Source organism: Eptatretus burgeri, chromosome 3 (genome assembly GCF_056783735.1).
Source record: "Eptatretus burgeri isolate ZD-2024b chromosome 3, Ebu_testis_v1, whole genome shotgun sequence".
NCBI classification, from domain to species: Eukaryota; Metazoa; Chordata; class Myxini; order Myxiniformes; family Myxinidae; genus Eptatretus; species Eptatretus burgeri.
Window position 1 is genome coordinate 59,552,569 of NC_140963.1, and position 12,870 is coordinate 59,565,438.

Sequence of the window (12,870 nt, forward strand, 5' to 3'; positions counted from 1 at the left end):
ATCTCTTTTTCATATTTTAATTTTGTAAATGTTTTTGATGGTTTCATATTTGTTGACGTGTGAACCGTGTCATTATACTTATCCACAATATCCTGGATAAAAGATGACCATTGTTGTGAACCGAGTTGTGTGAATTTTTTATATAATCTCTCTTTTAAGGTACGATTAAAACGTTCAACAACAACTGCCTTCCCTTCATTAAAGGTACTGTATAATGTAATACTGTTATTTTTTAGAAAATTCATAAATGTCTTGTTATAAAACTCTCTACCCTCATCAGTCCACAATTTTTTAGGTTTTCTCTTACTTTTATTAAATATCTGTTGAAAGGCTAACATAAGAGTATTACTTGTTTTGTTTTTTTAATGGTACAACCCATGCGTATCTACTCCTCAAATCAATAACGGTTAAAGCATACTTGTACCCCTTATCATTATTGAGTTCAATCAAATCAGCAGACCAGATATAATCAACTTCCTTGGAATAAACTTTCCTTCTCTGAAACTTTGTGAATATTGGTTTATGTAATTCATCAGCTAATTGCTCTTCAGTCTTAATGACATCATTAGAGCCTACAAGTTTTTTGAATTTCCAAGTCCAAGTTTCAATTTAGCACTGATCATCTTCTTCACAATGAACCGATCAACTTTTTCTCTCAAGGTTGGATTTTGTATCAGAGACAAATTATACAACATTTCTCTATCGGCTTCATGCTTTTCTTCCAACGTTGTGGTATTCCCATAATCAATATCGTGTCTCATGCACACTTCATCAACTGTATTGATGGGTTTACTCCAGGATTTAGGATTGTCTGCCTCATCTAATCTTTTATCCAAGTTTGTGCCTGGACCACAGAAAGAATACCCTGGAAGATGCAATTCCCCTGGTATTCCAGAAGTTGTAAATTTACTTCCTGATAAAAACTTTTGTATATCTCCTCCTCGTTTGTGTTTGGAGATAAATCGATTTTTTTTTGAACCACACACCGAACATATACCTTTTTGTATAACCCTGTTATTTTTACTTTTAATATATGAAATATTTTTAGTATTAGTTTTCTTTTTACATTTGAGACAATAACTCATTTATTTATGAGAAAAATTCCTGCAGAGTGCAAAAACCTTTTTAGTTTCCAACATGCACATTTGAATCTTAATTTTTAAAACATAATGAATCCTTAGAAATGCCTTCACTCTCTCCTCCATTTATTTAAGAAAAAAAATGAAAAACATGAATTAAAATGAATATCTTGTCGATGTCAATAGTCTTGTCGAAAGTATTGCAAATAGACTTGTCAATTCTTTGTTTTCCTCCTCGGTGGGTTGAGTTATTTTCTGTAATACCACCAATCTTTTTTTAATCTCACTGGTTTCCATATTTTGATATTTATTTTGTCTCGCTCTTTCCTCTCTCTCCTTCTCTCTCTTCTCCCTCTCCTTCTCTCTCTTCTCCCTCTCCTTCTCTCTCTTCTCCCTCTCCTCCTTCTCTCTCTTCTCTTTTTCCTCCCTCTCCTCCTTCTCTCTCTTCTCTTTTTTTCTCCCTCTCCTCCTTCTCTCTCTTCTCTTTTTCCTCCTTCTCTTTCTTGTCCCTCTCCTCCTTCTCTCTCTTCTCCAACTCCTTCCTCATCCCTTATTATCCTTGAATCGCTTACACCCCATAGAATATCATACATATATTCATCAGGATTTCTTGTTATTCCTGTATCCAAAATAATTTTTTTTACAACAGGAAACCAATAAAATTTCTTTTGAATTTCTAAAAGAGCCTTACCTTTTCTTAACTTTATAATTTTTTCATTATTTAACATTCTAATTAAATCTAAAGTTGTCGGTTTATCAACATCAGCATAATGCCAATCTTTTATTGAAAATACCTCATTCTTATGTTGTAGAACATATTTATTAAAATACCGAATACCCTTTTCTTGAAGGTATGCTTGGACACAGAAATGATGATTTTCTTGAAGCCTTCTTGCTGTCATTTATGCATTAGAAATATATGTTAGAATAATATTATGGCACAAAACACCTCCCCATCTTCCCATAGTTAAATCATTTTGTATTTCCTTACTTATTATATATAATCCTGTTTTTTTCTGTTTTCATGATATAAACAAGGGCAAAACCATTATTATATTTACCCTTATTAAATTCTTTTATTTGTTGTTTACTAATCGTGGCCCCACAAAACTCATTCTCAATACCAAGTGGATAATATTCTTCCTCACGAGACTGATTTAATTGTTCCAGGTCTTCGAGGTTAATTTTAAATGACCAATTATACCCTAAATCATTCATATCATACCCCCATTGTTCTATTCTCATACAAACGATACGCCCTTCTTTATAAAAATTTATTTTAATTTGAACTGTGAATTCTGTATGACCTGGAGATAATATCAACACTTCTGTATCTTTGGAATACACGGCCGTTTTATTTAAGGATATATATTGTGATAAATCGCTTAATCTCACCAAGTCATTCGCGTCAGTCGGGCTTGGATAATTTTTTAATTTATAAGCATTTTTCATGTTAATATTTTTGGTTATATTATATTTATGTCGTTCAGCCTGTGCCTTTGTGTAATAATTTGAAAAATCAATATCCAGTTCTTGAGATACACCAAAGATAGAACCATCTCTACCAACATAAGTCATTTATATTAGATTAAAAATAATATCATAAAAAAAATTTTTTTGTTGAGTTGAAATAACACATATAGACATAATTGACCACAACACTTGGAATTTAATTCTTGGACTTGAAATGTTTGATAAACACCATTCTGTAAGAATTTTATGACTTCAACAGGTGGTGGAAGACCAAAACTATCAAAATAATATTTGTCTTGACTTAAAAATACAAACCCAATGAGAACCGTTCCCATTATTATCTTCTAAGTTCATAATAATATTCTTTGTATGTTTCGGCACATTTGTTAATTCATCTCTCATACAAATAATCACATTATTGTACGGTCCCCATTAAACCTTCTTAACCGAGCCATTGTACATGCAGGGTGCTGTGTTTCCTTTCCTCAACTCTTTCTATATTTTCCTATTCATTCATTCCCTTATTTGTGTCCAATTGTTTCTCCACTGCATGCTATCAGTTCATACCTTAATCACCTTGCACTTCCCTGGGCCGAGCTCTTGTATGGAAAAAAACGAAAAAACCCCACAAACTTGGCTCCTGTTTTGTGTAACATTTAAATGTGAAGCAAATTCGATGTTCACATTAAGTAAGTACAAGTTCTGATTAACCTGTTACAATGTTTAACATATTCACGAAAGACTCCCTGATCTCCTCCACTCGCACAGTCAATGCATGGTTATCAATGGAACCGTATGCTCTTCTTTCCCAGTGGAGGCTGGAAAGCCTTAAGGCAGTGTCTTGGGTCCAATCCTGTTCCTCATGTTCATGATCTCTCCAATAATCGAGGAAACCCTCTCTTCCTTTTTGCAGATGACTCTTTCCTTTCACCTATACAGTGGTACAAGCATCCAAAATGTGTCTAGTTTTTGACTTTTGTGACCCACCTCAGGTATCTCGCTGAAATTTTGCATAGATTGAGATTTAAAAAAAATCACTTCGAAAGAATTCACAACTCATCAGTGCAAAAAGTTGTACATTAATTAGTTATGCTAATTGTCAAAACCTATAGCGCCATCTTGTGTCCATTCTGAGATAGCTGTGCATTACTCTGGGAATTCTGATGTCTATGTATTCATCGGGAGATGACATGAATGGGGGTGATATGGGTTTGTTCTCTGTCTCTGTCACACACACTCACACACACTCACACACACACACACACACACACACACACACACACACACACACACACACACACACACACACACACACACACACACACACACACACACACACACACACACACACACACACACACACACACACACACACACACACACACACACACACACACACACACACACACACAGTTAATGTGAAATTCAACATTAAAAAGACGAAGGAAAACAGCGACTGAAGTTGTGTGTTGCCAGAAACAACAATTTATCTATATTTTTCTGAAATTGAAATGAAAGTAATTGAGAAGGCACTTTCTTCCACATTAAGTGTACTTGTGTGTCATTATATGTATAGTTTGTACATTTTCTGTCAATGCAAGTCTGATTTTGAATTTAAAAAAATGCTAATTAAAAAAAAAAAAAAAATTTTGATTATTTTTTTTCCTTAAAATTGAGATAGCATAAAAACTTGACCTGATTGAGCGAAATTAGATACATTTCTGAATTCAGCATGCAAAAAAACATATAAGAACCGTTGAGAAAACCTAAACCTCTGAAAAAAATATTTCAAATGCAGCCCAGTGATACAATATCTCCAGTATACATTTTAAGCAGTGGCAAGATCATTTCAATTTCAGTTTCCACAGGTGAGTACATTGTGTGCCGAATGCTTACAATTGGAGAGTTGGAATTCTTCACATTATTTCTTCAGCACCAAGGTGGATTACATGAAATGTTTAGATTTACTTAATATATGTGCATGTACTGATCAAAGTTTCTTGAAAACTAACCTTTTTGCCATCAATAAAAAATATATATGTATTCTACAAACATGTCTCAAAGTGTTTTGCATAGTTTTATATGTTGCTTGCACCTACAAATGTTTCTTTTTATCGATGGACAAAAAAACCCCAGATCAATATATGAGGGCAACCACTATTCTTGGTTCACAAAGGCAGAACAGGTCACAAACATTTCTGGAAAGGCCAATTTAGTAAACATTTTTCTTTGCAATGTGCATATGCCATGCTCATCTATGTTTGTTTTTGAATTTAATATCTGGAGGGTACATGCATGAATCTTCACATAAATTAATGACAATGATTGATGGTATGAATCATATCAAATTATTCATTTCATACAGACGACAGTGGCTTGGTGATTAATACTGAGATTAGTTTTTCCCTTAAATTTACACCAATAGAAAAATATTCTAAAGGACGACTAAAAATGTCATTAAAAAAAACTGTAGACACTATCTTGGTGGAGCCATGGACTATCATGCCGCTGGCGTAGAAGTCATAACTTTGCTCGTGTTTGTTGTGGGCAGCAGAAGTTCACTACAAAATTACGCCAGCGGCACGGTATACTTTACATTGAACTTCAATCATAATTATATCGGTGTATAGCCACTGTGCATTAACATTTTTAGGTGGCATTCCACTGTGACCGCAAACAAACCCAGTGTAGCCGCACTGCGATAGCAGGTTTGCCACCACATCGTTGATTTGATAGAATACATAGCAACTGCAGATGGGAACAATGGGAGTGTTGTAATTCATGTTTAGAATTTCAAGTTAGTCCATACTCCATACTAGTCTAGATTTCAGTTAGGATCATTGACACATGTCATGGTTAGTTTATGATTGAACTTCAAAGGATGATACTGATACTAAGTGATAGGAGAATTTAGAGCAGAACATCCAGTCAGATTCATGACAGTTAGATTCTATAGTATAGTAATCAATGGGTATTGATTTTGACCATTCTGTCAAAAATTAGTTAACAGTAAAAAGGAGATTCTACCTTCCAGATCCGTCACATTCATCATCATCATGATCATCACCGGGCATGGCATTGGCGGCTACAGCAGCTGCAATCCCCACACCGAGCCTGTGCTGACTGTGGAGTACTTGTAGCGCCTTGCCAGCGACCTTACTTTCGTGGCTTCCTTCCAGATCAATCCACTTAGCAGCACATTCCAGAAATTTATTAATGCTTTTCTCATTAAATGGAATTACTTTGCTGTGGGTGTTGATGACATGCATAAAACAGAACCCCGAAGAACTGCCTTCAGAATCTTCGGCAACACTAACTAGCATCAGACGACATGTATGCCACCATGAGAGCTAGTGAGTTGACAGCTTGCCTGAAACGAAGCGCGTGATTGGTTGATGAGCGTGGTGCTGCATGTCAAAAGCACTGTGATTGGACGATGTTTAGAAGAAAATTGTCATAATTTCGGGTGTTTTTTCCATAATTTGAAAAAATTGGCAAGTTTTGTGCTCAACGAGTTTCAGATATGATTTCTATAATAATTTCACACAACATATTGTTACGAATCTGGAAGCCATTTGCACCCAGACAGCAGTCCCTAAGCTTAGTTATCTCAATAAGTATGTGTATAGTTCGATTCCTCCCCATGTCTAAAGGGAATTACATGTGTGCGCTGCGAAGTTTCTTTCCAGTTCGATTTTTGCAATACCCAACGCCAACAAATCAATCCTTCACTTCTTCGCACCATCGACACCATTGCCCATGTGCGTTCAACCAGGGACGTGGGTGGAGGTTTCCTCATCTCAGAACACAGACTCCACCCAGCAAAGGAGGGGGTTCCCCCCATCCAATCACGGATGGCCAGCACATCACCGCACGAAACCCTGTCCAATCAGGGCAAAGATTACCTCAGAGCTCTGACTCCACTGCGGAAAGGCAGGGTTTTCCCCCTGTCCAATCACAGGAGGACAGATATCACCCCACGAAACCCTATCCAATCAGGGCAAAGATTACCTCAGAGGACCGATCACCCCATCCCACCCGGGGGAAGGATACGAATCGCCGGGCTTCCCTTAGGGCTCGCTGGAGTTGGGTTGGAATTGTCGGAGAAGAAAGAGGTCGCCATTGCTCTTGGTGTGCGTCGTTGGTGGTCGTCGTTGCCGTGTCTCAAGCTGGTCCTCTGACTATTCCACAGCCGTCGACTTCCATCTCTCGTTTTGTCGAGCAATAACCCGGAATCTGAGCCGGGGATCTCCGCTGGCTCTCTGTGAGGAGCGTCCCTGGCCCCCGCATGGACCCCACTACACCGTGTCTGGGCTCGCCGACGATCCCGAGTTTCATACCTGCAGTCTGGGCCAAACCGCACGAGGCAGCCAGGTACCGACCAAACTCTGACCTCCAGCCTGCTTATCCCCTTGGCTGCAAGGGTCGAAATAATGATAATCCGGGTACATTTTCTTTTGGTGTGTGTGTGTGTGTGTTTCTGTGGTGGCGCCGTCCTATAAGTAGAAATTGTACAAGTGTTGATTGCTCATTGTACATTGCCTGTATATTCGGAATAAGTCTGCTCTGTCTCCCTCCCTATTATAAATAAACCCGTCAAATGTTCCAGTTTGTTGTCCGTGTTTTCTGGCATTGACCAAGCATGGTTTGGGCTTGAGAATCAGGAAGGCCAATTGCACCGTAAGTTGTCATTTGGGCCGGCGCGGCTTTGGTAATTTCTTCTCGGTTACGCCAGATTCGAGTCGGTAACAGCGACTCGGTTCGGACAAAGCTGGCCGAGGGTGTGGCTTCCCCGGTAGTTAGACGGCGTGGGTACTTGGGTAAATTGGAATTAGACAATTAACCCTACCCCACGCCATCGAAATATTGGCGTCCCCGGTCCACGAAGGGACCCATGACCTTTGGAGTTATCCGAAGGTTACGACCTTAAATTCTGATGTTCGGTGGGAGAGGGCCTGACTGCTCCATCCAGCGGTCGTCCTCGCCACCGAACCCGACACGATAACAATATTACAAAATACAGGTAGATACATGAGGTGGGTTACGGAACTAAACAAAACGGGAGCTCGGCCCATGCTCTCACCCGATTCTCCATTCAAAACAACACAACAAACGGTTTTCCCACTCAAATAAATAGGTTCACACGAGCTTGAGGGCATTTCATGCAAAATCACATTCAAATGTTCAAACCAACAGTGCTGAATAATAATAATAAAAAAATGCAACAAAATGGAATACCACCTGCTGCCTGGCCATTGCAAATTTACTTGAGATGTCCCAATAATGTAAAATTTACAGTTTTAATGCAATTATCACAACAAAAATAATACATGACGTCAAATAACATGACACATTGTATAAAGTCATGTGTCTGAGTGTCGAGTCTATTGGAGCGACTTGAATAAGCGCAACTTGGAGGATAAACAAGTTCATGGAGAACAGAAGATGAAAATTGCCTTCGTACAAAGAGAGCCATCACTCCAAGGGGGATTTCAAAAATGTTTGCATCGGAATTAATTAAACATAAATACAGCAAGTTCTCCGACAATGTTGCATCACGATAACATCGCCAGCCAATAGGGGAATACTTCTAACAACGTTGCAACATTTCCAGCTCCCAGAGGGGAAGGGACGTGCTGTTGGGTAGGGGGGCAGGGGAGGGAGGAGAGGGACGAGCTGTGGGGTAGGGGGGCAGGGGAGGGAGGAGAGGGGCGAGCTGTGGGGTAGGGGGGCAGGGGAGGGAGGAGAGGAAGGAGAGGGACGAGCTGTGGGGTAGGGCGGCAAGGGATGTGTGGTGGGGTGGGGGGAGGGAGGAGAGGGATGTGTGGTGGGGTGGGGGGAGGGAGGAGAGGGATGTGCTGTGGGGTAGGGGTGGGGGAGGGAGGAGAGGGATGCGTGATGGGGTGGGGGAGAGGGAGGAGAGGGACATGCGGTTGGGAGGAGGAGAGGAACGTGTGGTGGGGAGGGGCAGGGGGAGGAGAGGGACGTGCAGTGGGGAGGAGCAGGGGCAGGAGAGGGATGTGCGGTGGGGAGGAGCAGGGAGAGGAGGGGACATGCGGTGGGGAGGAGAAGGACATGTGGTGGGGAGGAGAAGGGCGTGCGGTGGGGAGGAGAGGGACGTGTGGTGGGGAGGAGCAGGGGAAGGAGGGGGAGAGGGACGTGCAGTGGGGAGGAGGTGGGAACAGGACATGCGGTGGGGAGGAGGGGGGAGAGGAACGTGCGGTGGGGAGGAGGAGGGAGAGGAACGTGCGGTGGGGAGGAGGAGGGAGAGGAACGTGCGGTGGGGCGGAGGGGAGAGGGACGTGCGGTGGGGAGGAGGTGGGAGAGGGACGTGCGGTGGGGAGGAGGTGGGAGAGGGACGTGCGGTGGGGAGGAGGTGGGAGAGGGACGTGCGGTGGGGAGGAGGTGGGAGAGGGACGTGCGGTGGGGAGGAGGTGGGAGAGGGACGTGCGGTGGGGAGGAGGTGGGAGAGGGACGTGCGGTGGGGAGGAGGTGGGAGAGGGACGTGCGATGGGGAGGAGGTGGGAGAGGGACGTGCGGTGGGGAGGAGGTGGGAGAGGGACGTGCGGTGGGGAGGAGGTGGGAGAGGGACGTGCGGTGGGGAGGAGGTGGGAGAGGGACGTGCGGTGGGGAGGAGGTGGGAGAGGGACGTGCGGTGGGGAGGAGGTGGGAGAGGGACGTGCGGTGGGGAGGAGGTGGGAGAGGGACGTGCGGTGGGGAGGAGGTGGGAGAGGGACGTGCGGTGGGGAGGAGGTGGGAGAGGGACGTGCGGTGGGGAGGAGGTGGGAGAGGGACGTGCGGTGGGGAGGAGGTGGGGAGAGGGACGTGCGGTGGGGAGGAGGTGGGAGAGGGACGTGCGATGGGGAGGAGGTGGGAGAGGGACGTGCGGTGGGGAGGAGGTGGGAACAGGACGTGCGGTGGGGAGGAGGTGGGAGAGGGACGTGCGGTGGGGAGGAGGTGGGAGAGGGACGTGCGGTGGGGAGGAGGTGGGAGAGGGACGTGCGGTGGGGAGGAGGTGGGGAGAGGGACGTGCGGTGGGGAGGAGGTGGGAGAGGGACGTGCGGTGGGGAGGAGGTGGGGGAGGGACGTGCGGTGGGGAGGAGGTGGGAGAGGGACGTGCGGTGGGGAGGAGGTGGGAGAGGGACGTGCGGTGGGGAGGAGGTGGGAGAGGGACGTGCGGTGGGGAGGAGGTGGGAGAGGGACGTGCGGTGGGGAGGAGGTGGGAGAGGGACGTGCGGTGGGGAGGAGGTGGGAGAGGGACGTGCGGTGGGGAGGAGGTGGGAGAGGGACGTGCGGTGGGGAGGAGGTGGGAGAGGGACGTGCGGTGGGGAGGAGGTGGGAGAGGGACGTGCGGTGGGGAGGAGGTGGGAGAGGGACGTGCGGTGGGGAGGAGGTGGGGAGAGGGACGTGCGGTGGGGAGGAGGTGGGAGAGGGACGTGCGGTGGGGAGGAGGTGGGAGAGGGACGTGCGGTGGGGAGGAGGTGGGAGAGGGACGTGCGGTGGGGAGGAGGTGGGAGAGGGACGTGCGGTGGGGAGGAGGTGGGAGAGGGACGTGCGGTGGGGAGGAGGTGGGAGAGGGACGTGCGGTGGGGAGGAGGTGGGAGAGGGACGTGCGGTGGGGAGGAGGTGGGAGAGGGACGTGCGGTGGGGAGGAGGTGGGAGAGGGACGTGCGGTGGGGAGGAGGTGGGAGAGGGACGTGCGGTGGGGAGGAGGTGGGAGAGGGACGTGCGGTGGGGAGGAGGTGGGAGAGGGACGTGCGGTGGGGAGGAGGTGGGAGAGGGACGTGCGGTGGGGAGGAGGTGGGAGAGGGACGTGCGGTGGGGAGGAGGTGGGAGAGGGACGTGCGGTGGGGGGAGGTGGGAACAGGACGTGCGGTGGGGAGGAGGTGGGAGAGGGACGTGCGGTGGGGAGGAGTGGGGGAGGGACGTGCGGTGGGGAGGAGGTGGGGGAGGGACGTGCGGTGGGGAGGTGGGAGAGGGACGTGCGGTGGGGAGGTGGGGAGGAGGTGGGAGAGGGACGTGCGGTGGGGAGGAGGTGGGAGAGGGACGTGCGGTGGGGAGGAGGTGGGAGAGGGACGTGCGGTGGGGAGGAGGTGGGAGAGGGACGTGCGGTGGGGAGGAGGTGGGAGAGGGACGTGCGGTGGGGAGGAGGTGGGAGAGGGACGTGCGGTGGGGAGGAGGTGGGAGAGGGACGTGCGGTGGGGAGGAGGTGGGAGAGGGACGTGCGGTGGGGAGGTGGGAGAGGGACGTGCGGTGGGGAGGAGGTGGGAGAGGGACGTGCGGTGGGGAGGAGGTGGGAGTGATGAGGATAACATACATGTTGAGTTTTGAGCAAATACTATCCGAGTGGTCCTTGTGTCGATTTTGCATAATTTTTAAATAAATTAACTTTTCCATTTGTCACAAAAAGAAACCTCCAAGAAATGTTCCCCACGTTCCGCTCAAGTAAATTACATTTCATCGGAATCTAAACGTTTACACCACGTGACGTGGTAACCTCACGTTACCTGCTTGGCAAGGACAATGATTGGCGGTTTGCGATCATTTTATCAACAGTCCTGAGGGCAGGAATTTGGAATTTTTTCAGGGTGCCGGCGATAGCTCACCTACTCTTCACGAAGGACACCGTAGGATCTTTAACGTCCACCAACGAACACCGACAGACGGTTCGTCCGTTTAACGTCCATCCGAAGGACGGCAGACATGACCCTGCCTCGACCGGTAGAGCCGACACACCACGAGACACCCTACCGGTGAAAATGACGATTTTAATCGCAACCCTCGCCATTAATTAAACACCATCGATTCGAGCACCTCGACCACCGTGCCCCTCTGGGTGCGAGTCCGTGCCCCCAAACCCCTGCGAACCTGCACGTCCCCCGGGAAGAAGAGCACGTGCGACGTGGGCACGGCGGAGCACGAAGCCAACAGCAGGTCGTTCGTGGGCACGGACTCGCACCCAGAGGGGACACGGCCCGGAACCGCGGGCAGCAGCAGCCTCAGTGGGCGTCGAGCTGCGTTCATGGCCCCGAATCTCTGCACCGAACGTTCCGCCTCGAGGACGTTTTCGTTGACGTCACATTTCCCGTGATGCTCATTTCCGGGAAGACATCACAGAGGGCGGGTAAACAATGCGAGGACACACGTGTCTGAACGTGTGAAACCACGTTAATGTCGACGAACGAAATCCCATTGTGAGGACAAGTTGTTTCGACAAAATCCCTTTGGTTGTTCGGGTTAGGGTTGGTGATATTGACCCACTTAGAGATGACGTAACGAGGAGAGGACCTCGAATGTGAGCACATGGGCAGAAGTGACGTATCACAACGTTGAATTATGTCGTCATCATGAAATAGATTACTTACACATGATGCACTGAGAAGTCGAAAGTTTGTTCGCGTTTATAACCGGCGTATCTGTCTGGGTCATAGAGATAGGAGGCGTTCAGAATGATGGTCTTTGTCTTATGGTGGTAAAAGTGAATGAAACTTTGACTACTTACTTTGAACAACATTCCACAAGCAGATGTGTAGTGTTTGTACGTGTTGATGGTTGCAGTTGAATATGCATGTTTACTCTTTCACTGGAACACAGAGAAAAAGGACTCGATGTTAGCAGTAAAACTGCTCCATCACATGCTTCACTGCTTGTGGGTTTATGTCCCATACGTAACACGCACTTAGCAACTGCATAATTAACAAGAAAAAGAGCAATCAGAGATTGCAGTCCCTTGCCAGAACTTGTTTTGTGTAATTAATAAGAGAAGTCACGAAAACTGTCCTTTTATAACTGCTGGCAGTGATAACCGGGTTCCAAGACGTCCCGCTTTAATCGGACGTTCGACCCTGACCCAGGACGTTTTTCATTAGTATTCAATCGAATTGAGAATGGCATTACAATAAATTTAATTCAAATCAAATGAAAGACCAAATAGGTATAATCCTGCATTGGAGTCTTCAGAAGGAACCCGAACAAGCAAAAAGCAAAGATGAAGTCATCAGGAGGAACCTGGATAGGATTCGCATTTCAGCTGCTCCTCCTCTACCCTCAAACTCATCCAGGCACAGCCAAGTGAGCCTTATTTAGAAAAGAAAAAAAAAACAACAAAAAAAAACATTCAAAAAAATAAATCATTCGGCCAAACACACCATGCGTCTGATGAGGTTGAAATTTAGAACGTATTCCCCATCACTACTGGATCATAAATGTGAAGTTTCACATCGATCCATGAAGTGGTTCAAGGGAAATAATTTTTTTAAGATTCTCATTCAATTCAATATGGATGCCGGACCGTTACCTATCAATTATATTCGAGAAC

General features: G+C 46.4%; 1 protein-coding gene across 5 annotated transcripts in view; it reads right to left on the reverse strand.

The window, feature by feature from the left end:
• The window catches only part of LOC147030000 (mitochondrial protein C2orf69 homolog), a 30,344-nt gene extending 18,699 nt beyond the window's left edge, over positions 1 to 11,645 (reverse strand). The window contains exons 1-2 of one of the 5 annotated variants that reach the window (XM_085873604.1): positions 11,421 to 11,538; positions 11,159 to 11,299 (exon numbers count right to left, since the gene is read on the reverse strand). Coding sequence is in view for 1 of the 5 variants with exons in the window: in XM_085873603.1 (XP_085729729.1) it covers positions 11,421 to 11,576 (156 nt within the window). In the remaining 4 variants the exon portion in view is untranslated. Of the gene's footprint in view, positions 1 to 5,579; positions 5,647 to 11,158 lie in introns of all 5 variants that reach the window. The other 4 variants (XM_085873607.1, XM_085873603.1, XM_085873606.1 and 1 more) reach the window with 4 other exon arrangements.
• Between the last annotated feature and the right edge of the window lie 1,225 nt (positions 11,646 to 12,870).